Source organism: Pristis pectinata, chromosome 18, assembly GCF_009764475.1.
Source record: "Pristis pectinata isolate sPriPec2 chromosome 18, sPriPec2.1.pri, whole genome shotgun sequence".
NCBI lineage: Eukaryota > Metazoa > Chordata > Chondrichthyes > Rhinopristiformes > Pristidae > Pristis > Pristis pectinata.
This window is the reverse complement of record NC_067422.1, coordinates 40,518,803-40,544,838: the sequence shown is the minus strand read 5'-3', so window position 1 is coordinate 40,544,838 and position 26,036 is coordinate 40,518,803. Positions and strand designations below refer to the sequence as shown.

General features: G+C 49.5%; 1 protein-coding gene across 1 annotated transcript in view; it reads right to left on the bottom strand.

The window, feature by feature from the left end:
* Positions 1-1,467: 1,467 nt before the first annotated feature.
* Positions 1,468-26,036, bottom strand: part of LOC127579785 (protein HID1) — a 135,830-nt gene continuing 111,261 nt past the window's right edge. The window contains exons 18-20 of the mRNA XM_052032713.1: positions 16,947-17,038; positions 5,523-5,681; positions 1,468-4,262 (exon numbers count right to left, since the gene is read on the bottom strand). Coding sequence (XP_051888673.1) covers positions 4,199-4,262; positions 5,523-5,681; positions 16,947-17,038 — 315 coding nt within the window. The 3' untranslated portion in view covers positions 1,468-4,198. The remainder of the gene's footprint in view (positions 4,263-5,522; positions 5,682-16,946; positions 17,039-26,036) is intronic.

Below are 26,036 nucleotides of genomic sequence, written 5' to 3'. Positions count from 1 at the left end.
GGCCGCATCTGGAGTATTGCATTCAATTCTGGTCGCCCCATTATAGGAAGGATGTGGAAGCTTTGGAGAGGATGCAGAAGAGGTTTTCCAGTACGCTGCCTGGATTAGAGGGCATGTGCTATAAAGAGAGGTCAGACAAACTTGGGTTCTTTTCTCTGGACTGTCGGAGGCTGAGGAGATCTGAGAGAAGTTTATAACATTACGAGAGGCACAGATAGACAGCCAGTATTTTTTTCCCAGGGTTGAAATATCTAATACTAGAGGACATGCATTTAAGGTGAGAGGGGGAAAGTTCAAAGGAGATGTGTGGGGCAGGTTTTTTAAGAGTGGTGGGTGCCTGGAATGTGCTGCCAGGGGTGGGGGTGGAGGCAGATAAGAGAGGGGTTTCAGAGGCTCTTACACAGGCACATGAATGTGCAGGGAATGGAGGGATAATGGACTTTGTGCAGACAGAAGGGATTAGGTCTCATTGGTTTAATTAGTTTGGCACAACATTGTGGGCCGAAGGGCCTGTTCCTGTGCTGTGCTGTTCAATGAGCAATGTTGTTGTGACAGATGTAACTCAAGTTAGGCAAATAGTCTGAGAATGGGATGTGGTTTGTCTCTCATCTAACCATCGGATGCCGTGTAGAAGGGCAGTCAAACAGGCAGCCTGAAAAGGAAGCGAGCTTTGGGTCTGGCAACCAGATTTATTATCTGAACATAACTTAATGACTTAAGGTCTTGCAGTACAGCAGCTTTATCCAATCCAACACCATAATAATGTTTGGGACTGCAAGTCAGACGTGTAGACTGTCTTGGTTCAAGGCGCTCTACACAAATTAGTTGCCACCTCTCTTACGTCACAACAGCAGTTTCATTACCTGTGAAGTGCTCTGGGACAAATAGTGCTCACGAAACCCTCATGTTTTACTGTCGCTGGACTGATCATGTCTTGATGCAGCAGTAACTGCAAACAGCAGCAATGAACAGAGGATTATGATGTGTCACCGGTACTTTGCTGGAAGTGCCTGTTTAGTGCAGGGGTGGGAAGGAGACGCTGCTTCAGGGCTCCCAGACCACTGCTTCATGTAAATGAGGCAGGGTGCAGTTAACATTCTGTCTGGTGCAAGTTAGTACATAACAATGAATACTGAGAAAAATAGACCTATCAGCAACATTGATTTGGACTAACGTTGTGCAAGGTTCCAAAAGCAATGCAGAGAGTGGTTCCATTGTCAGACGGGCAATTCTGCTGCCCCAGTGAGATTTAAAGATGTTTCTGGTGCCAGATCCAGAATATGCAACACAACCCTCACCTCTGACTCCATGTTTCCCTCCCTAGGTCAGGGCACTGCCGTGATAGAACAGAACGAGTCCAAAAATTGCTAGTACAGCTCAGGGCTACATGATACCTTCTTCAGAGTGGTGACATGGATACTGATCATATTCCATTATTGACAAGACAGGAACACATTGGCTCTGGCTGCATTGCACTCTCTGAAGAATTTATTTTTTTTAAATATTACCAACAGTTTGCAAATGATTCACATGTAGAGAACAGATATCACCACTTAGAAACAATATAAATAAGAACAGTGTAACCAGGCAAACAAAATAGACAAAGATAGATCGATATTAGGTCCTTAAAGAGAAAAGTAATTCTATAGGCAAGTAAATTTAATGCAGCTACCTGTAGAGGACCCTTCCCCTTTAAGATTCCTTACATTACAATAACAAAGTACTTTCTAAAGTGCTATCACATATCTGTTAACATCAGGCACAGATTCAGGTAACTCAGTGGATTTAAATATCACCATACACCACAGCACAGTTAATGTTCCTGTGCGACGTAGGAACCAATTCCCAATAGAAATATATTAAAATCTTTTAAATCTTCGGCTGTTTAGTGTGATAATGGATGTCAACATTGGTGAATGGGGCACTTTCCACTCCAGTCAGTGTTTGCATTTAAACCTCCCAGGGCAGGGACTGGCAGGCTAGACAGGCTCCCTCTACACCATCCCATCACACATTCCCTAGGTCAGACATAGAGTGAAGCTCTCTCTATGCTGTCCTGTCACATACTCCCAGGGCATGTGCTAGGACACAGAGTGAAGCTCCCTCTACATTGTCCTGTCACACACTCCTGGGGCAGGGACAGCCTGAAGGTGCTGCCTATAGCAGCGATTAGTCATATCATGTGGGTGGCCCAATTACCGACTATAAATCAGAATCAATTTCTCACCTCGCTAGTCGAGGATCTTGAGTCCAGTTAACAGCGTAAACTAGTGATGAAACTAAGGACATTCCAACTGTATACAATTCAGCTCCTGCTGGGCAGGGTACTCACCCACCTAACTGGGTGGAACAGTCCCTGCAACAGTACACCAGAAACAATTTCAGATAATCCAAGCTTTTGTGAAAGAGTAGTGTGGGACGGCACTAAAAGAATGCAACTTACAGTACATCCAGTGTCAGAAGGCAATCGTTTCTGTAAATACATTTCAGAACGGTCTCAGTGTTTTTAACATTGCAGTTAGTGTTGTCCAAATGCGGACTTACAGCATACAGCAGCTAAATGAAGGGGTGTTGTAGTCATTTGGATCTCACTCATGGAGGAGCATGTTAAAATGCTTAAAATAATTGGTAATAAACCAAAGATAAAATGAGCAGACTTTTACCCAAAAGATGAGAGGTTAAAAGGACGGTGGAGGGAGAGTCAATAATACAATTCCACAGGGCAAGAAAATGGGGAAAAGCGGGGTCAGATAGCAAAGCTACGACGGGCTGAATGATCTGTCTGCAAGAATCATTCTGTGTCCACATGAGCTGGGGAAACACCCAAACACTGGGCTTGTGTTGAACTGGCGAAGGTAACGGCCTCTGCAGAGGACAGGAGAGCAAGCAGTAGCAGGTCACCCAACACCTAGTCACTGGGGGAGGAGGGAGTATGAGGGGAGGGGAGGAGGGAGTACAAGGGGGAGGATGAGGAGGGAGTACGAGGGGGAGGAGGAAGAGGGTGCAGGCTGGCCAGAGGTGAGTGGGCCACATCTTCTGAGCCTGCTCTGAGCTCGTATCATGGGTGGGAACACTGATAATGGGGGAGCTAAGGGCATCAGCCTCTGAACATGCACCGTGTTCCCTGCAGCAAACTAACGCTGTAGTAAAGCCTGCAATGTAAAGCATTTACTGGGCTTCAGCAACAAACTCTCAGGACTCAATATATTCCAGTGGTATCAGTGGAGACATTTCACAACTGTACAAAGCTGCTCGAGGGGATGGGCTGAGGCACACACGGGCTGTTTTACCGTGATTCACACAATACCACACCCCCGAGAGATGGACAGGGAGGTGAGTTACCGTGCATTAACATGGGGAAAGAGAACACACTCAGGCTGGAATCAAACACTGATTTACATAATGACTCTGGTTTTCTGTTGCTGCTGCGATTTTCTCCCTCAGACACAGCCGGGAAACACTCCAACACCGACTGCCACCCATGTAACCCGAACAACCATGCGGCCAGTCAGTGAACGCCCACACCAGGGCGCCACTGGCAGTCTGCCCACCTACAGCCACAGGCAGATGTAACACCCTCCCGTTTCAAACTGTTCAACCTCTCCTTAAATAGGGATGTCAGACGAGCCTGTTGAAGGCGCAGCCACCAGCAGGTATCTTCAGCCTCCAGTGTCCATGGAAATCATCTGGCATTCACCATCCCCGTCAACGTTTGCAAGCACGTTCCAGTGCAGAGCGGTGGAGGGTGAGCCTCTGGGGGGGATTCTTGTCACAGCTGGCGGCCACTGTGCTGCTGAGATGGACTTTGGTGGCTGTAAAGTTCTCTGAAGCCAAGGACAAGAGGGCAGCAACAAGCCGCTGCCTCTCATTAACCAGCGTGAGCAGACAGACTGTCCAGGGAGAACTGTGGCAAGCAAAGGTCATGAGGAGGAGGATGCAGCTCAGTGCTGGGGCAGCCACAACCGTCAGTGTGGGAGGGGAGGGGTCTGCCTCAGGGTGGGAAGCTGGTGGAGTCCCAGCTCAGTGAGCGGAAGGGGAGTGGCGGGGTCAGGGATGAGAAGAGCTGTGCCCAGGGAAGAGGCAGTACACAGCAGCAAGCACCGGGGAAAGGGAAGGTCAGTGTGGACAGAGGCAGGAATGAGAATTAAAGTGGAAAAGAAATTTGGCTGAAATATTTGCTCAAATCCAGTTTGGTTCCTTAAACCCGCTGAATTTCAAAGAGCTTCACGTCAGTGTCATACCAGATGGGTGGGTCGACATTCCTGTGGAACAAACAGAGGCTCAGTGTTTACACCATGAGGCACAGAACACAGCAACAGCTACTGGCATTTGCACGTTTAACAACGTAACAGCCCTAATGGACTTCACAGCAACATCAAAGAAGATGGTGAGGGAGATAACACGGAGGACAGGTGCCCAGAGCAAAGGGGCAGTGGGTGTAAGCAGCATCCCATGAGATCCCAGTCCAGGTGACCTGAAATGTCAACTGTCCACTTCCTGCCACAGATGCTGCCTGACCCATGGAGTTCCTCCAGATTTGCAGCATCTGCAGTCTCTGTCTCCATCTAAAAGAGAGAGAGACAGAATACAAGAGCAGGGCAGCAGTGCAGTGGCGAAGGTTCTGCTCACCACTAAGGATGTGACTGTGCGGGAGGTGATTGCCCAGCACGTGGCAGGACTGGAACACTGCAGCTCTGCAGGAGGCTGCAGAGGCACTTCACTGAGTGTGTGCAGTTAGCATGGTCCTCGATAGAGTAATTAGGAACCCTCCAGCAGAGGGACCCAACTGCTGGGGCGGGGGTGGGGGAGAGCAGAGATTGAAAGCGATCAGTTGAGCAGCAGGGGGAACACAGGGGTGGAGAGGAGAGGTGTATCGCCGGAGGGGACTGGGGGCCCGGAGATCACTGCCTGACAGTGCAAACTGTGCGGGGGGGGGGGGGGGGGGGGTGTAAGGGGAGGGGTCTTTGGTGGAGAGTTCTTTCATGACCAGCAGACAGATGGGCCTAGTGGCCTACGTCTAGGTTTCTATTCCATGGGAGAGGCAGGAAGGTGTGGAGGGAAGGTCTGGGCCACAGGACGTCCTGACTTTGGTCTCGGTTTCTCCTGCATAGACTGTGGCTCCTGGCCACGTCCAGATCAACTGATCATCTCCATCTCCACTGCCCCCCCCCCCCCCCAGCCCACCGCCGAGGGGGTGGGAGTGTCACCCTGCAGCAGGACATCAGGTTGGTGCTGGGGCAGGTCAGTACAGGGCTGGACAACGCTGCAGTGTCAGTGACCATCACACCGGCCCTCTGCTGCAGGGAAACCTAACCCTAACCCACGGCAAGAACGGAACAGCAGGCCATTCCCTCGGACATGACGAACCCCCTGTCAACATCACAGGAAGCTGCTCACTTCCCCCATCGCTTTGTACACACTTCCTTCAACAGTGGGAATATTTCAATCAACTCATTGGCCCAGAACTCTGCACAGTGCAACACGCTGCCCACACCACGCCCCACTTCCAGGAGAGTGCTCACCTCAGGTAAATGACCCCCCACATGTAGGTCCGGAACCACATTGCGGTGCCCGAGTTGGCCTGGTACTTGCGAATGAGGATCGGATGTGGCACTGGGAGTAATCCCACAAGCGTGCCGTGCTGCAGGAACTTGAGGATCTCCGATTCATCTGTCAGACCTCTGCATTCAACAGAAACAGTCTGCAGTTTAGAAGCCATCGCTGCACCCTGACATTTCCCCTGCGCCTCCTGACAGGAGGAGGTACTGTCCCGGGATGAGATCGGGCAGGAAGCGGCACGGGAAATGACCCAACAAGTGATCACTTCAACGGAGACACCAACCCTAGGGCCAAGCTGACATCTCCTGGCCCAGTTCAGGGGCGGGTGCAGGGGAGGCTCGGCTATCGGGAGTGCCCAAGGCCTAAGGGTTGGTGAGGGATAGAGGGGTGGGCAGGGGATAGGAGGGGAGGAGAGTGGTGGGTACGGGTCTGGAGGGGAGGGGAGGTGTCAGACAGAGGTGTTTTGAGGAATACTTGACAGTGAGAACCTGGGCTGGAAGTCTGGGCGTATCAAAGACAATAGGGTGGGGGGTGGGGGGGGGGTTCTGAGGGATCAGCAGTGGGAGTGGGGAGGGTCTCAGTGAGGAAAGGTAGGGAGGTCTCTCATCGTCCTGGCGGCCTGTATGGAGATGGGCCCATAAACACACCACAATGTCCAACCCAACAGAGAAATGCAGGAAATGCTGAGCCGGACAGGCAGCATTTTCAGATGGAGCAGGAGACCACGTGTCCAGGCTGTTGCCTGCTGGTGACATGGTCTCCACACCCGACCAACACTGTCCGTGTGATATCCCTGCGCACTCAATTCCACCAGCACCGATGTTTCAGGTCACAGACCGTTCAACAAACTGCTGAAAGGCCTTCAGTCCAAAACATTAACTCTGTTTCTCTCTCCACAGATGCTGCCTGGCCTTCTGAGTGTTTCCAGCATTTCCTGGTTTCATTCCCTGTGACTGGGGGAGTTCTGGGGATGACTTTGATCATCAGCAGGCCCTGATCCTGCTGGTTTAGAACCTGCATCAACGTTTGAGGCCCACACCATCTGCTGGCCTTGTGCAGGGACATGACACGGGCCATGTGTCCCCAGCAGCCAACAACTTTCACCCACGGTTTCTGGCTCAGAGTTGCCAACCTTTGACCTCCATGATCCAGCCGGGTGCAGTGTATCCAGGGGTGGTGCAGCCTGCGCCTATTTGGGACACTGGCAGATTTTCAAGGGACTGTCAGGAAGGCACACTCCATAAACACGGAGGATTGCTCCGCATTCAGAACAAAGCAGCTCAATTAGTGGCACAACTGGAAATAAAAGGCTGCAATCTAATGCACTGAGGAAGTGGTTGGGAGTGAAATATCCCAGGACGCTGCATTTTCGGATGGACAAGTGGAGTGGAGGATGAGTTGGGGCAGTTCTGTGGATGGAACAGAGGCAGCAGAGGTCGGGGGGAATCAGATTGGGTGGAACGGAGAAATGGCGAGGGCCAGAAAACACAAGTGGGAGTTGGCCACAGGGCCCACCCAGTGGAGAACGAACGCACAGGATGTGCGGTACAGGAGGAGTGTTGGGTAGGGGGCAGCGGAAGGAGAGCCGGAGGAGTCAGTGAGACAGGCGGCACCTGTGGGGACAGCAGCCCTGGTGTAAAAGGAGCGCCAGGTAGGGTGGGAGTGGCCATCTCGAGAGGGGCTGCTGAGGTTAAAGTGCGGCCTCGGCGAGGTGGGTGGTGCAGGACACTCCTTGGTCACTCCCCCTCACACAGGTAAACCGTGCTGGATGCCCTTGGAGAGACGGCCTCTCAGACACGAGTGGCAGCTGCGCCCACGTCTGTGGCATGACAGTCGTCTCCGTTCCCCAGCCAGGGAGGGAAGGGTCTCGGCGAGTGCTCACCGTGACAGATTCGTTAGTGAGGGGAACACACAGGCATTTCTGTGGCCCAGAGTGAGATTCCATAATGGTGTGTTGTCTCCCTGGTGCCAGGGTCAGGGACGGGTGCAGGACGTACTGAGGGGGGAGAACAGCCCGAGGTTCCAGTGCTAGTTGGGCCTAACAACAGAGGGATGAGGTCCCTGCAGGGGGAGCTTAGGGAGTTAGGCACAGGATCAGGATCATTCCCTGTGCCAGGTGCAGTGAGGGTAGGAATCGGGTGGGACAGATGAATGTGTGGCTGAAGAGTTTGTGCAGGAAGGAGGGCTTCAGGTACTTGGGTCACTGGGATCACTTCTGGGGCAGGGGTGACCTGTACAAGAGGGACAGTTTACCCCTGAACTGGGAGGAGGTCGATATCCTTGCAGGGAGGTTTGCTCACTGCCTAGGAGGGTTGCACCTAATGTGGCAGGTAGGGAGGTCGACCTCAGTGTAGAGGATAATCAAGTCCTGTGGGCCGGGAGACAGAGGCAGGTTAGGGAGCAGGGGTGGGCTGGCAGGATCAACTGCGGGGACTTTACTGCAAGGAGCCTCATGGGTGAGTCAGGCAATCTTTGATCTTTCAAAATTTTTTAAAATTTTATTTACAGCATGGTAACAGGCCCTTCTGGCCCAACGAGTCCGCGCCGCCCATTTTAAACCCAAATTAACCTAACCGTACGTCTTTGCAATGTGGGAGAAAACCGGAGCACCCGGAGGAAACTCACGCAGACATAGGAGAACGTACAAACTCCTTACAGACAGCGACGAGCTCTTGATCAGCACTTGGAATTATGTTGTTACTGCAATGATGTAAGTGTGGCTGAGGGAGGAGCAGGACTGGCAGCTTAACGTTCCAGGATGTGGAAGCTTCAGGCGTGACCGAGGAGAATGCAAGAGGAGGGGAGTGGTAGTGTGGGGGGAATGCTGATCAGGGAGAACATAATGGCAGTATGTAGAGAGGATGTCCTGGAGGGACCGTGGGATCATCCGATGAGGCCACGTGGGCAGGCCTGAGGGGCTGATCACAGGGCCCAAGCAATCATTTGCTTCTTTGGGATACAGCTCATCAGGCCCTAAGGATTTATCCATATTTAAGACCCCTTAGACATCTAATACCTCCTCCATTTCAATGGTAATACGTTCTAGAATTCCAGTGGCCCCTTCCCTGAATTTTCCAACTACAGAGTCCTCGTGCATTGTGAACACAGGTGATGCGTTTGTTTAAGACGCCATCTCCAGCTCCACACTTCAGTCACTACGGCTGACGAAACAGATGGGTTTGAATGGTCATGAAATGTGAAAATTCCAGAGTCTGGAATGTTCCATAGATTCCATAGGGAGCAAACGTAACCTGACTAATTAAGAAAGGAGAGGGAGAGAAACTGGGGAACTGCACAGCCTGTAACCTGACGTCTAAAGTAGGGAAGATGCTGGAAAATGTTACGAAGGAAGTCATTGGAACCGGGACTGGACAGAGTCATGAGAGGGAAACCTGGTTTGTCACATCTGTGATTGTTTCTCGAGGCTGCAATGACCAGAAGTGATAAAGTAAGCCAACGAACATGGTGTATCTGGATTCTTCGATGGCCTTTCATAAGAAGCCCCACAGGGGCTTTAACCAAAACTGGAGCACAGAGGATTGCGGAGGTGTACTCGCATGGATTCAGGACTGCTTAACAGAGAGTGGGAATAGATGGGTTATCTTTGGGTTGGGAGGCTGTGTCTGATGGCATCGCACAGGGACCTGTGGTGGGACCACAGCTGCCCACGATGACCAGGAAGCGGGACAGCCTGGGTCACGGAGGGTACAGGGAAGATTCCCAGGATATGAACAGCTAAGTGAATTGGCAAGGACTAGGCAAATGGAATAGAACATGGAAACAGATCCATCACCCATTTTAGTAGCACAAAGAGAAAGGCATGAGAGGTGTTGGTGTCAGAGGTGTCCTTGTACACAAACCACTGCAGATATAGAACACAACCTGTAATGTTCACTCAGGTCGAGGTCTTCCACCCAAAATGTTGACTCTGCTTCTCTCTCCACAGATGCTGCCTGACCTGCTGGGTGTTTTCAGCAGTTTCTGTTTTTATTTATTGTGGGAGGATTTGCGTACAAGAATAAAGATACTTTATAATTATGTTGAGCTCTAGTGAGGCTGCACTTGGAATATATTGGAATAGAAACAGAAGATGCTGGAGAAACTCAGCAGGTCAGGTAGCATCTGTGGAGAGGGGAATGGTTCATGATTCAGGTTGATAAACTGGAAAAATGAGAAAACAAATGTTTCAAATTGCAGGGAAGGGGGAGGGTGGAGGGAACAAATGGGGTGTTTGTAACTGAGGAGACTGAGAGAATCCTGTTGGTGTATCTGCGAGGGCAGTGAATGCGGATAAATCAGAGCTCATCTGTCCAGAGGAAGAGTAAATAGATGGAGGTCAATGAGGACAGAAGGAACCACCAGTGCTGCAACTGTGAGATGCAGAACATCGCAGCTGCTGGAAACACTCAGCAGATCGGGCAGCTTCTACCAAGAGACAAAAGCTGAGGTAATATTACCTGATGACCTTTCGCCACAGCTGGCCAGGCTGATCCAAGCTGGAGAGCCTGGTGATCTGAGAATGTTGAACTCAGTATTGAGTCCCAAGGGTTGCAATGTGCCTGGATGTGGGGCCTTGCTGAAACAGTACAGGAGGCCAATTTGGGGTGGGATAGAGAGTTAAGGTGACAGGTAACTGGAAGCTCAGGATCACATGTGCAGACAGCGTGCACGTGTGCCGCCTGCGTCAGGTTTGCCCTGCAGCGGGGACGACAGCTTGAGCATCGAACACTACGAACTGGAAGAAATGCAGGTGATTCGCTGCTTCACCTGAGGAGTGTTTGGGTCCCTGCATGGTGGGTGAGGATGAGGTAAGAGAGCAGTTGTACTGAAGGGTGCAGTGGAAAGGGGAGCAGGGACTCGTGGAAATGGAAACTGAAAAGGGAACAGTCCCTTCTGAATGCTGAAGGGTGGTGGGAATTACAGAATCCCTTGAATGCAGAGTCTGGTGGGATGGAAAGCAAGGACACAGGGAATCCTACCCCTGCTCCAGCTGGGAGGAGAGGAAGTGAGAGCAGAAGTGTAGAAAATGAAGCAGATATCTTAGTAAAGATAGAAAGCGAGGTAAGGGGGCGGGGGCGGACTCGCACTGTTAATCAGAGACAATATCACAGCTGCACTCAGAGGGGACATGATGGAGGGCTCGTCCACTGAGTCAAGATGGGTAGAACTCAAAAATAAGAAAGGTGCAATCACTCTGATGGGATTATACTACAGACCCCCCAATATCACACCAGGACACTGAGGAACAGATATGCAGGCAGATTAGGGAAAGGTGTAAAAACAACAGGGTTGTTGTCACGGGCGATTTCAACTTCCCCAATATAGATGGCGACCTCCTTAGAGCAAGAGGTTTAGATGGGGCAGAATTTGTTACATACATCCAAGAGGGTTTCTTAAATCAGTAGGTAGATAAACCACTGGGGTGGGGGGGGGGGGGGGCCCATACTGAACCTGGTGTTGGGAATGAGCCTGGCCAGGTGACCGACCTTTCAGTGGGAGAACAGTTAGGGAACAGTGATCACAACTCCTTAAGTTTTAAGATGGCTTTAGATAAGGATAAATATGGATCTTGCGAGGGAGTATTAAATTGGGGCAGGGCAAATTACGAGAGTATTAGGCAGGAACTAGGGAGAGTTAATTGGGATCAGCTGTTTTTGGGCAAGTCCACATCTGACTTGTGAAGGGTGTTTAAAGACCAACTGCACAGAGTACGGGACAGGGATGTTCCAGTGAGAAGGAAGGACAAATATGGCAAAGGAAGGGAACCTTGGATGTCGAGAGAGGTGGTGAATTTAGTCAAGAAGAGAAAGGAAATATATGTAAGGTTTAGGAAGCTAGGATCAAACAGAGCCCTTGAGGATTATAAAGAAGCCAGAAAAGAACTCAAGAAGGGAATTAGGAGAATCAGGAGGGGCCATGAAAAGTCCTTGGCAAGTAGGATTAAAGGGAATCCCAAGGCATTCTATACACACATCAAGAGCGAGAGGATAACTGTGGAGAGGGGAGGACCCCTCAAGGATCAAAAAGGGAACATGTGCTTTCAGGTGGAGGATGTGGGCGAGGTCCTAAATGAGTACTTTGCTTCATTATTTACCAAGGGGAAGGACGAGGAGGATAGTGAGATCAGTGTGGAGCGTGCTAATGTGCTGGGGTATTTTGAGATAAGGAAGGAGGCAGTGTTGGGTCTCTTATAGAGCATTAAGGTGGATAAGGCCCCAGGGCCTGATGGGATATACCCCAGGTTATTGAGAGAGGCAAGAGATGAGATTTCTGGGGCCTTGACCAAGATCTTTGTGTCCTCTCTAGCCACAGGCAAGGTCCCGGAGGACTGGCGAGTAGCCAATGTTGTTCCATTATTCAAGAAGGGAAATAGGGATAATCCTGGAAACTATAGACTAGTGAGTCTCACATCAGTGGTGAGGAAGCTATTGGAGTGGATTCTTAGGGATAGGATTTATGAGCATTTGGGAAACCATGGCCTAATTAGGGACAGTCAGCATGTAAGACATGATTTGTGTGGGCCAAGTCATGACTCATTAATAAGTGAGTTTTTTCAAGGAGGTGTCGAGGGTGATTGATGAAGGGAGAGCAGTGGATGTTGTCTACATGGATCTTAAGTAAGGCGTTTGACAAGGTCCTTCATGGGAGGTCCTTCATCCAGAAGATTAAGATGTATGGAATCCACGGTGACTTTGTCTGTTTGGATTCAGAATTACTTGCCCATAGAGGACAGAGGGTAGTGGTCGATGGGACTTATTCTGGCTGGAGGTCTGTGACCAGTGGTGTTCTGCAGGGATCCGTACTGGGACCTCTGCTGTTCGTGATGGATATAAATGACCTGGATGAAAATGTGGATGGGTGGATCAGTAAGTTTGCAGACGATACAAAGGTTGGTGGTGTTGTGGATGGTGTAGAAGATTGCCAAAGGATACAGTGGGATATAGATCAGTTGCAGATATGGGCAGAGAAATGGCAGCTGGAGTTTAATGCAGCCAGGTGTGAGGTGTTGTGTTTTAGGAGATTGAATGTAAAGGGACAGTACACAGTTAATGGCAGAAGCCTTAACAGCGTGCTATAAGGAGAGGTTGGACAAACTCGGGTTGGAGTGGCAGAGGCTGAGGGGAGACCTGACAGAAGTTTAGAAGATTAAGAGGCATAGACAGAGTAGACAGTCGGTATCTTTTACCCAGGTTCAAAACCTCTAATACCATAGGGCATGCATTTACAGTGAGAGGGGTAAGTTCAAAAGTGATGTGTGGGGCAAGTTGTTTTTTTTCACACGGAGCGGTGGGTGCCTGGAATGAGCTGCCAGGGGTGGGGGGTGGAGGCAGATACAACAGCGGTGTTTCATGAATGTGCAGAGAGTGGAGGGATACGGACATTGTGTAGGCACAAGGGATTGGTTTAGTTACATGTTAATACTCGTTTAATTAGTTTGACACAACATCATGGGCCGTATGGTCTGTTCCTGTGCTATACTGTTCTATATGAATATATGAAAAAGACGATGATGCTGGAGGCCAGGCAGCATCTGTGGAGAAAAGCAGGCGGTCAACGTTTTGGGTCAGGACCCTTCTTCAGGACAGAAGATAGGAAAAGGGGAAGCCCAATATATAGGATGGAAAAGCAGAGCAGTGATAGGTGGACAAAAGAGAGGAGGCGGGGTGGGCACAGGGTGGTGATAGGGAGATGGACAATGTCAGGGTTGGTGTGGAGGGAGTGGAGAGCAGAGCATTCAGAAGGGTGGGTCAGTCCCACTGTAACGTTCTAAGCAGACACAGTTTGGAGCCCTGTTATAGTGGAGGGGAAGCCACAGTCGAGGAGAAAGGAAGACACCACAAAGGCAGTGGTGTTGCAGAACGGAAATGATGGAAACACAGAAGCTGGGAGAATGGATTGGAGTTCTTACAGGAAGCAGAGTCAGTGGTGTAGTCAGGGTAGCTGTAGGTGTCTGCGGGCTCGTTAGGAATACTTGTCACTAACCTATCACCTGAGATAAAATCAGATGTCAACAAAGGGAAAGGATGAATCAGAAACAGACCATTGGGGAAGTGGGAACAGGTGGAAATTGGCAGCAAAAGTGATGAAACTTTCAAGTTTGTTTGGATGCAGAAAGCAACACCGACACCACCATAAGTGTTCAGCCAGATAAATGATGCCATGTCAGAGAGGAACTGGTTGGGCCTCTGTTCGAGAGGGAAGCAGAGGGTTCTGAAAGGCCCTGGTGTGGGACGGAGCTGTAGAGAGGCATTGTACACCCATGGCAAAGATGGGAGAGTCGAAATGGAGAGAGAGTGGGGAGAAAGAACGGACTCCAAACAGGCAGACACAGTGGGTTACAGGATGGCCGTCCACGTGGCTGTTGGGGACCAGGTAGAATGGAGAATCTGGGCACAGGGACTATGGTACTGGAAGCCGTGCAGAGAAGATCTCCAAGGACGAGGTCTATGGTTGCACAGGAAGCACCTCAGCTTCTGTCTGAGCCCACTGCAGCCCTCTGGACTCAACCAGTTCGGGTGACCAGCCTTTCCATTTGTGTCACAACTGGCCAGCTCTGAAGCAAGCTCATCATCTTGTAACATCAGTTCTGTTTCTTGCTCTCCACAGATGCTGACTGGCCTGCTGAGTATTTCCAGTGTCCTGCTGTCAGTCAGACTTCCAGCAATCCCTGTCCCACAGTCTGTGCACTTGTTCCTCCACTGCTCTGATTCATCTCCAGATAGATCAGCTTCCATGTCCCTTGCTGGGAATAGCATCAACAACACATCTGTCCCTGGAATAATGGGTCCACACCCACCGCACGCGTCCCCTCTCTCTCTCTCCCCCCCCACCCCCGCCGCACGCATCCCCTCTCTCTCCCCCCCACCCTGCTGCGTGTATCCCCTTTCCACCCCACCCCGTCATGCACATCCCCTCTCTCTCCCCTCCCAACCGCTGCGCGCGTCCCCTCTCCCCACCCTTCTCCCTACAAATTAAAGCACATTTGTTTTCTCATTTTTCTAGCTGGAGAAGGTCAGCATCCTGAAACATTAACCCTTTCTCTCTCCCCACAGATGCTATCTGACCTGCTGAGCGTTTCTGTGTTTATTTCAAATTTCCAGCATCTGTACTCTTTTTGCTTTGAGACTGGCTGGAACATCAAGTGCAGGCTGGTATCCCACCTCAGGCAGGGTCTACACACAACCTGCTAGAGAAACTCAGCAGGTCCAGCAGCAACTGTGGGGGGACAGGAACTGTCAACATTTCCAGTTGAAACCCTGCATTATGTGTAGCAACCACAGAGGAGCAGCAGAGAGTTCAACCCAAAACATCTCCCCACAGTTGCTGCTCAACGCACTGAGTTCCTCCAGCACATTGGTTGTTGCTTCAGATTCCAGCATCTCCAGTCTCGTGTCTCTCAGGAAGGGTATCCCTGAGAAGTGCAGTGAAAGTTCACCACATTATCTCCTGGGATTGGATGCTGAGGCCCTCATATGAGGAGAGATTAGGTAGACTAGGTCTATCCTCTCTGGAAGCACGAGATGTGATCTTATTGAAACATACACAGTCCTTTCAGAGGTTAACATGGTAGATCCAGAGATGGTATTTCCCCTGGATGGGATGTCTGAAAACAGGGATCACAGATAAAGGGTCAGCCATTCAGGACGGAAATGAGGAGAAATATGTCCACCCACAGGGGAGATTTCTAACCCAGGAGAGCCGAGGAGGCTCAGTTGCTGAGTATGTACAAGACAGAGAGGAATAGTGTTCTGGACATGAAGTCAACCAAGGGATAGGGGGTTTGTGTGGGAGAATGGCACTGAGGGAAAAGATGGGGCGGCACGGTAGTGTAGCGGTTAGTGCGTCGCTATTACAGTGCCAGCGATCGGGGTTCGATTCCTGTCACTGTCTGTAAGGAGTTTGTACGTTCTCCCGTGTCTGCGTGGGTTTCCTCCCACATTCCAAAGACGTATGGGTAGGTTAATATGGGTTTAAAATGGGTGGCGCGGACTCGTTGGGCCGGAAGGGCCTGTTACCATGCTGTAAATAAAATTTAAAAAAAATTTAATTCAAATCAGCCATGGACTTCCAGAACATTGGAGCCCACTCCTACTTCTGGTTCTTCTTAAACTGCAGCAGGTCTCAGTCGAGACTTTCAGCCTGGGCCCCAGTGTGTGAAATTATCAACATACCTTTGGCACAGTGAGCAAAGTACCACTGGTTACCAACACTATAGATATGAAGTGCTTTGACGCATATGAACAAACAGGTAGTGATCGTAGAAGGTAATCAGCAAAAGAACACTGCAGAGAAATGGAACAGCGACGTCATGAGTGAGACACAGGAGATGGCAGATGCTGGGATCTGCTGGAGGAAGTCAGCAGGTCGAGCAGCATCTGTGGGGGTGGGGGGGGTGTGCAAAGGAACTGTCGACGTTCCGGGTTAAAACCCTGCATCAGGACTGAGAATGGAGAGGCAAGACAGGCAGTATAAAGAGGGGGAGTGTTGAAACAGGAGTTTGAGGTGATTGGTGGACTGAGGAGGAGTGTAAGATGACAGGCAGGTTGTGCCGGGGATGGAACTAGTGGGGAGGGGGAGGGGAGTGAACGAAGATGGGTGATGCGGGGCTGGGGTGGCACGGTAGTGCAGCAGTTAGCGTGATGCTATTACAGCACCAGCGACCCGGGTTCAATTCCTGTCGCTGTGTGTACAGAGTTTGTTCATTCTCTCTGTGTCTGCATGGGTTTTCTCCAGGTGCTCCGGTTTCCTCCCACATTTCAAAGGTGTACGGGTGGGTTGACATGGGTGTAATTGGGCGGCGTGGACTCGTTAGGCCGGAAGGGCCTGTTACTGTGCTGTTTTAATAAAGTTTCAAAAGGTGGGAGGACCAGAGAGGGTCAGGAGGAGAAAATGGGAGAAAACCCCACCAGAGGGGAGGGTTACCAAAAACTGGAGAAGTCAACGTTCATGCTATTGGGCTGTACACTACCCAGGCGGAACATGAGGTGTTGTTCCTCTTGTTTCGTTGGGCCTCACCCCGGCAGTGGAGAAGGCCGAGGAGGGACAGGTTAGCGGGGGACAAGCAAACCTGGGGCCAGCTAGCTGCAGGAGATGGGGTCTCAGCTCCTTCTCTGCCTCTCGTGCAATGAACGCCCATTTCCCAGCAGTTAGCCGCTCAACATTTCACCAGTGGTTGTTGGAGCAGTTACCAGGGTACGGTAACATGGGCATCACCGATGGAAGCAGCAACATCCAGGCATTGACTGAAACGACTGAAGAGTTACATTGATCCACCCACACTAACCAGGAGGGACACCCTGCTGCCCCCTGCCCTCCAGCAGCAACTTTCCAAGAACAACCAAGAGCTGCTGGCCCTCCTGCTGGAGACGGCCGATGCAAGTGCTTACTTGTCAATGCAGATCTTCTCCACCTGTGGAACCAGGACCTGCAACAGCCGCATGATTGTTTGTAGCGGGAGTTTTGATTTCCATGATATCACCTGTGGGTCAAATGTCACACACAGTAAGGGCAGGGTTGGTACCACACAAAGCCTGCCATGCAGACAATTAAAATACAGCAAATGCCAAGTCTCTGCTGTCAGTCCAACTCCAGGGCCAGTCAGTCAACATCAAGCCAAACCTAGTGCATTTGTTGGCACGAACCGCGGGGATTCACACGTCGTGCTCTACCCCTTCACACTCTGACCTTTGCTCAAACCCCACCCGGCCAGCTGCTGGTGAAAGAGACCTCCCAGCCAAAACAACCAAAACACAGTTCACTGGCAAGGAAACTCCCTCCACTCATTCCCACCACATCCCTTCGCTCCAAGTTCTGACGTGTAAAGCAGAGGATTTAAATGAGGATCATTGGGAATCCAGAAGTCGGAGTCACACAGCACCCAACAGTCCATTCGGCCCACTCCATCCATGCCAACCATCTGTCGATACTAATCCTGTTTACCGGCACATGGCTCATGGCCTTCTACACCTTGGTGATTTGTGCTGGTCTAGGTACCTCTTACATGTTGTGAACACCTACCTCCACCACCCGATCTGGGGCAGGGCATTCCAGTTTCCAGCCACCCTCTGGGTGAAGTATTTCCCAGTCACAGAGTGGTACAGCGCAGAAACAGGCCCTTCGGCCCACCACAGCCATGCTGATCTGTTTGCCCACCGACACACTAATCCCATTTGCCCACATTAGGACTGTATTCTTCAATGCCTCGCCTACTTAAATGTCTGTCTAAGTGCTTCTTAAACACAGTCACTGTATCTGATTCTGCCATCTTCTCTGGCTGCACGTTCCTGATCTCATCCAAGGGGTGAAAAAGATTGCCTTTCAGCTTCCTTTTAAAACTCCTTCCTCTCATCCTAAGCCTGTGCCCTTTTGCTTTGATACCCTTACCGTGGGAAGGAGAATTTCACTTCTGGCCCTACCTATGCCTCTCATAATCTTATGCTCTTCTATCAGCCTCGGCCTCCTTCGCTCCAGGGAAAACAAGCCCAGCTTCTGCGATCTCTCCCCATAACTAAAGTGCTCCAATCCAGGCAACATCCCGGTGAATCTCCTCCGCATCCTCTCCAGTGCAACCACATCCTTCCTGTAGTGTGGTGCCCAGAAGTGTACACAGTGCTCCAGGAGCAGCCTGAGCAGTGTGTTGGACATAATGTCCCAACTATTGAATTCCATGCCCCAACCAATGAAGACAAGCATGGCATATGCCTTTTTCACCACCCTTTGGACCTATGTTGCCACTTTCAGGGATCTATGGACCTGAACCCCAAGGTCTCTCTGTTCATCAACAGTCCTTAGTGCCCTACCATTTACTGCACATGACTTGACTTCACAAAATGCATCACCTCACATTTGTCAGGATTAGATTCCATCTGCCAATGCTCCACTCAACTTTCCATCTGATCTGTATCCTGCTGTAGCCTTCGATAACCTTCCTCACTATCCACACCACCAGCAATTTTTGTGTTATCACAAACTTACTAATCAAACCGCTCCCTAACCTTTAGCATTGTCATGGACAGGGATAGGAGCAAAGAGGACAGGAAGATATTTAACTGGGGTAAGGCAAATTATGAGGCTTTGCTAGAACTTGCGAGTGCAAATTGGGATGACATTTTTGAAGGGAAATGTACTATGGAGATGTGGTCGATGTTCAGGGATCTCTTGCAGGATGTTCGGGATAAATTTGTCCAAGTGAGGCAGAGAAAGAATGGCAGGGTGACAAGAGACGGGTAACATCTAATTAGGAGGAAGAAGGCAGCATACATAAGGTTTAGACAGCAAGGATCAGACAGGGCTCTTGAGGAATATAGAGTAGCAAGGAAGGAACTTAAGAAGGGGCTGAGGAGAGCAAGAAGAGGACATGAAAAGGCCTTGGCGAGTAGGGTTAAGGAAAATCCTAAGGCATTATTCACATGTGAAGAGCAGAAGGATGACTAAAGTAAAGGTAGGTCCGATTAGAGACAAAGGTGGGAAGAGGGACCTGGAGGTTGTGGAAGTGGATGAGGTTCTCACTGAATACTTCTCTTCAGTATTCACCAAGGAGAGAGGCCTTGATGATGCTGAGGACGGTGTTGGTAAGGTTAATGTTCTAGAGTATGTAGATGTCAAGAGAGAGGACGTATTGGAGATGTTAGAAAATATTAGAACAGATATGTCCCCGGGGCCTGACGGAATATTCCCCAGGTTGCTTTGTGAGGCGAGGGAGGAGATTGCTGAACCTTTGGCTAGGATCTTTGAGTCCTCAATGTCCACAGGAATACTACCGGAGGATTGGAGGGTGGCGAATGTTGTCCCCTTATTCAAAAAAGGTAGTAGGGATAGTCCAGGGAATTATAGACCAGTGAGTCTTACGTCTGTGGTGGGCAAGCTGTTGGAAAGGATTCTTAGAGATAGGATCTATGGGCATTTAGAGAATCATGGTCTGATCAGGGACAGCCAGCATGGCTTTGTGAAGGGAAGATCTTGCCTCACAAGCCTGATAGGGTTCTTTGAGGAGGTGACCAGGAAGATTGATGAGGGTAGTGCAGTAGATGTGGTCTACATGGATTTTAGTAAAGCATTTGACAAGGTTTCACATGGTAGGCTTCTTCAGAAGGTCAGAGGGCATAGGATCCAGGGAAGCTTGGCCATGTGGACTCAGAATTGGCTTGCCTGTAGAAAGCAAGAGGGTTGTGGTGGAGGGAGTGCATTCAGATTGGAGGGTTGTGACTAGCAGTGTCCCACAAGGATTGGTTCTGGGACCTCTACTTTTCGTGATATTTATTAATGACTTGGATGAGGGGGTGGAAGGGTGGGTTAGCAAGTTTGCAGACGACGCAAAGGTTGGTGGTGTTGTGGATAGTGTGGAGGATTGTCGAAGCTTGCAGAGGGACATTGATAGGATGCAGAGCTGGGCTGACAAGTGGAGTTCAATCTGGAGATGTATGAGGTGGTACACTTTGGAAGGACAAACTCCAAGGCAGAGTACAAGGTTAATGGCAGGATTCTTGGTGGTGTGAAGGAGCAGTGGGATCTGGGGGTCCATATCCACAGATCCCTGAAAGTTGCCTTACAGGTGGATAGGGTAGTTAAGAAAGCGTATGGGATGTTAGCTTTCATAAGTCGTGGGATCGAGTTTAAGAGCCGCGAGGTAATGATGCAGCTTTACAAAACTCTGGTTAGACTACACTGTATCCAGTTCTGGTCGCCTCATTATAGGAAGGATGTGGAAGCATTGGAAAGGGTGCAGAGGAGATTTACCAGGATGCTGCCTGGTTTCGAGAGTATGTATTATGAGGAGAGACTAAGGGAGCTTGGGCTTTACTCTTTGGAGAGGAGGAGGATGAGAGGAGACATGATAGAGGTGTACAAAATATTAAGATGAATAGATAAGAGTGGACAGCCAGCGCCTCTCTCCCAAGGCACCAATGCTCAATACAAGAGGGCATGGCTTTAAAGTAATGGGTGGGAAGTTCAAGGGAGATATCAGAGGAAGGTTTTTTACCCAGAGAGTGGTTGGGGCATGGAATGCGCTGCCTGGGGTGGTGGTGGAGGCAGGTACATTGGTCAAATTCAAAAGATTGCTAGATAAGCATATAAGGGAATTTAAAATAGAGGGATATGTGGGAGGAAGGGGTTAGATAGTCTTAGGCGAGGTTTAAAGGTCGGCACAACATTGTGGGCTGAAGGGCCTGTATTGTGCTGTATTGTTCTATGATTCTATGAAACCTCCGACATTCACATCCAAGTCATTAATATACATCACAAACAGCAAGGGTCCCTGCACTGATCCCTGCCGTACACCACTGGTTACAGACTTCCAATCAGACAAACACCCCTCCACCACCTCCCTCTGCCTCCCATCACCAAGCTAAGTTTGGATCCAATTAGCCAGCTCACCTTGGATCTCATGTGCCTTAACCTTCTGGACCAGCTGACTGTGCAGGAATTGTCAATTGCCTCAATGAAGTCCACACAGACATTGTCTTCTGTCCTACCTTCATCAATGTTCTCCTCAAAATCTCAATCATACTCATGAGGCAGGATTTACCCTGCAGAAACCCATGCTGGCTATCACTAATCAGTCCCCATCTTTCCAAGTGTAGATAAATCCTGTCCCTTAGGATTTTCTCCTATAATTTCCCCATAACTGACATAAGGCTCACTGGCCTAGTTTCTTCCTCAGATCCCTTCTAAACCTCTGGTTCCTCACCTTAAACCCAAGTTTGTCCAACTTCTCCGTATAGCACATGCCCTCTAATCCAGGCAACATCCTGCTAAACCTCTTCTGCACCCTCTCCAAAACCTCCACATCCTTCCTATAATGGGGCGACCAGAACTGAATGCAATACTCCAGATGCGGCCTAACCAGAGTTTTATAAAGCTGCGACCTAACTTCCCGACTCTTGAACTCAGTGCCTGGACTAATGAAGGCGAACATGCCATACGTCTTCTTTACCACGCTATCGACTTGTAATCTGCATTCACCAAGCACACTGACATATACTTGGCAAATTCAGGAAGGGAGACGATGAAATTCCAGAACATGTGATCATTAAAAAGGATGCATTAGATATCTTTGTAGGCTTAAAAGTGGATAAATCCTCAGGGTCTGATTAAATGTATCCCAGGCTGCTATAGGAAGCCAGGGAGGAGATCGCTGGGGTTTCTCAGAGATTTTTAAATCTTCCCCAGCCACAGGAGGACTGCAGGTGTGTACCTTTAATCAAGGAGGGCAGCAAGGTAAAGCCAGGTAATTATAGGCCAGTGAGTCTAACTACAGTGGTCAGGAAGTTATTGCAAAAATACGAGGGACAGGATTAATCAAAACTTGGAAAGGCAGGAATTAAACAAACACAGTCAGCATAGCTCTGTTAGGAGGAAATTCTGTTTGACCACTCAATTGAATTCTTCAAAGAAGTTACAAAGTGTATGATGAAGGCAGTGTGATCGATGGTGAGGCCACAGATGGAACCTTTCTGGTCATCACACTATAGGAAGGACATAACTGCACTCGAGAGGATGCAGAGGAGATTTACCAGGATGTTATCTGGGATTTACCAGGATGTTATGAGGAGGGACTGGACAGGCTGGGCTGGTTTTCCTTGGAGCGGAGGAGGCTGAGGGGTATAGATAGGATAAACAGTAGGCTTACTTTTCCACAAAGCAGAAGGCATAGGTTTAGAGTAAGAGGTGGAAGGTTTAGAGGTGATCTGAGGAAGAATTTTTACATGCAGAGGGGGTGGAATCTGGAAGCACTGCCTGAGGGGGTGGTGGAGGCAGAGGCTCTCACAACACGTTGATAGTGAAGAAGGTTATCGTAGATTACAGGGGGATCCAGATTAGTTGAGGAGTGGCCTCAAAGGTAATAATCTCTAGACTGCTACCTGTGCCACGTGCTGGTCAGAGTAGGAACAGCAGCATAGTTAGGGTGAATATGTGGCTTGAGCAGTGGTGCAGGAGGGAGGGTTTCACATTCCTGGGGCATTGGAACCGGTTCTGGGGAAGGTGGGACCAGTACAAACTGGACAGCCTACACCTGGGCAGGACTGGGATCAATGTCCCTGGGGGATTGTTTGCTGGTGCTGTTGGGGAGGGTTTAAACTGATATGGCAGGGGGATGGGAATCCATGCAGGAAGCAAAGCAGAGACCAGAGCAGAAGTTAGAAAAGAGAAAAGTAAGAGTGGAGAACAGAAAAGTCAAATGCAAAGGACACAAAGGTTACCAGACTCTAAAAGGACAATGACTGTAAGGGCACTTTATCTGAATGCCCATAGTATTGAAAAGGTCAGTGAACTTGTGGCACAAATCAGTACAAAGGGGTATGATTTAGTGGCTATTACAGAAACATGGTTGCAGGGTGGAGATGAGTGGAAATTAAATATCCAAGGGTATCAGGAAATACAGAAGGATAGGCAGGAAGGTAAGGGAGGTAGGGTAGCGCTCTTAAGGATGAGATCAGGGTGATAGTGAGAGACAATATAAAATCCAAGGAGCAGAATGTTCAGTCCATCTGGGTAGAGATTAGGAATAGTAAAGGGAAAATAAATCACTGGTGGGTGTTGTCTATAGGCCAGTGAGTAGTAACATTACAGTGGCACAGGCAATAAATGAAGAAATATCTGATGCATGTAAGAATGGAACAGCAGTTGTCGTGGGGGACTTTAACTTGCACATAGATTGGGTGAATCAAGTTGGTCGAGGCAGTCTTGAGGAGGACTTCATAGAATGCATCCGTGATAGCTTTCTTGACCAGCATGTTAGTGAACCCACTGCCCAGGGAAGCAGTAGAGGCGACCTCATTAAGACACAGTTAGATAGATTTTTGCATAGTAGGGGAATTAAGGGTTATGGGGAAAAGGCAGGTAGGTGGATCTGAGTCCATGGCCAGATCAGCCATGATCTTATTGAATGGCAGAGAGCAGGCTCAACAGGCCAGATGGCCTCCTCCTGCTCCTATTTCTCAGGTTCTTATGTAAATGGATTTCAATTAAGATACCCAAAATGTCAACTGTTCATTTCCCTCCATAGATGCTGCCTGACCTGCTGAGCTCCTCCAGCATTGAGTGTGTTGCTCTAGATTCCAGCATCTGCAGAATCTCTTGTGTCTTCAACACAGATAAGTGTGAGGTGATGCATTTTGGAAAGTCAAACCAGCATAGCACTTATACCATGAATGGCAGCGCACCGGGGAGTGTAATGGAACAGAGGGACCTAAGAGTACAAGTGCATAGTTTGTTGAAAGTGGTGTCACAGGTAGACAGCGTGATGAAACAGGTGTTTAGCACACTGGCCTTCATGAGCCAGGGTATTGAGTATAGGAGTTGGGACATCATGTTACAGTTGTATAAGTCACTGGTGAGGCCCCACTTGGAGCACTGTGTATAGTTTTGGTCACCCTGTTATAGGAAAGACGTGGTTAAACTGGAGACAGTGCAGAAAAGATTTACGAGGATGTTACCAGGACTAGAATCATAGAACCATACAGCACAATACAGGCCCTTCGGCCCACCATGTTGTGCCAACCTACAATCCACACCTAAGACTATCTAACCCATTCCTCCCACATATACCTCGATCTTAAATTCCTCCATATGCTTATCTAACAATCTCTTGAACTTGACCAACGTATCAGCCTCCACCACCACCCCAGGCAGTGCATTCCATGCACTAACCACTCTCTGGGTGAAAAACCTCCTTCTGATACCTCCCTTGAACTTCCCACCCATTACTTTAAAGCCATGTCCTCTTGTATTGAGCATTGGTGCCCTGGGAAAGAGGCGCTGGCTGTCCACACCTATCTATTCCTCTTAATATTTTGTACACCTCTATCATGTCTCCCCTCATCCTCCTCCTCTCCAATGAGAACAGCCCTAGCTCCCTTAGTCTCTCCTCATAACCCATAGTCTCCAATCCAGGCAGAATCCTGGTAAATCTCCCCTGCACCCTTTCCAACGCCTCCACATCCTTCCTATAATGGGGCGACCAGAACTGGACACAGTACTCTAAGTGTGGTCTAACCAGAGTTTTGTAAAGCTGCATCATTACTTCGTGGCTCTTAAACTCGATCCCACGACTTATGAGAGCTAACATCCCAGAAGCTTTCTTAACTACCCGACCCACCTGTGAGGCAACTTTCAGTGATCTGCGGATATGAACCCCCAGATCCCTCTGCTCCTCCACACTGCCCAGAATCCTGCCATTTACCTTGTATTCCGTCTTGGAGTTTGTCCTTCCAAAGTGTACCACCTCACACTTCTCCAGATTGAACTCCATCTGACACTTGTCAGCCCAGCTTTGCATCCTATCAATATCCCTCTATATGCTTTGACAGCCCTCCACACTATCCACAACACCACCGATCTTTGTGTCATCTGCAAACCTGCTAACCCAGCCTTCCACCCCCTCATCTGTCATTAATAAATATCACAAAAAGTAGAGGTCCCAGAACCGATCCCTGCAGGACACCACTAGTCACAGCCCTCCAATCCGAATGCACTCCCTCCACCACAACCCTCTGCTTTCTACAGGCAAGCCAATACTGAATCCACACGGCCAAGCCTCCCTGGATCCCTTGGCCTCTGACCTTCTGAAGAAGCCTACCATGCGGAACCTTGTCAAACACCTTACTAAAATCCATGTAGACCACATCTTCTGCACTACCCTCATCAATCTTCCTGGTCACCTCCTCAAAGAACCCTATCAGGCTTGTGAGGCAAGCCCTTCACAAAGCCATGCTGGCTGTCACTAATCAGTCCATGATTCTCTAAATGATCATAGATCTTATCTCTTAAGATCCTTTCTAACAGCTTACCCACCACAGACATAAGGCTCACTGGTCTGTAATTCCCTGGACTATCCCTACTACCTTTTTTGAATAAGGGGACAACATTTGCCACCCTCCAATCCTCCGGCACCATCCCCGTGGACAACAAGGACTTAAATATCCTAGCCAATGGTTCAGCAATCTCCTCCCTCGCGTCGCGAAGCAACCTGGGGAATATTCCGTCAGGCCCCAGGGATTTAGCTGTCCTAATATTTTCTAACAGCTCCAAAACATCCTCTCTCTTGATATCTACATACTCTAGAACATTACCCTTACCAACACTGTCCTCAGTGTCATCAAGACCCCTCTCCTTGGTGAATACCGAAGAGAAGTATTCATTGAGAACCTCACCCACTTCCACAGCTTCCAGGCACATCTTCCCACCTTTGTCTTTAATCGGACCTACCTTTACTCTCGCCATCCTTCTGCTCTTCACATACGAGAAAAAAGTCTTGGGATTCTCCTTAACCCTACTCGCCAAAGCCTTTTCATGTCCCCTTCTCACTCTCCTCAGCCCTTTCTTAAGTTCCTTCCTTGCTACTCTGTATTCCTCACGAGCCCTGTCTGATCCTTGCTGCTTACACCTTATGTATGCTGCCTTCTTCTTCCTAACTAGTTGTTCCACCTCTCGTCACCCACGGTTCCTTCACCCTGCCATTCCTTCTCTGCCTCACT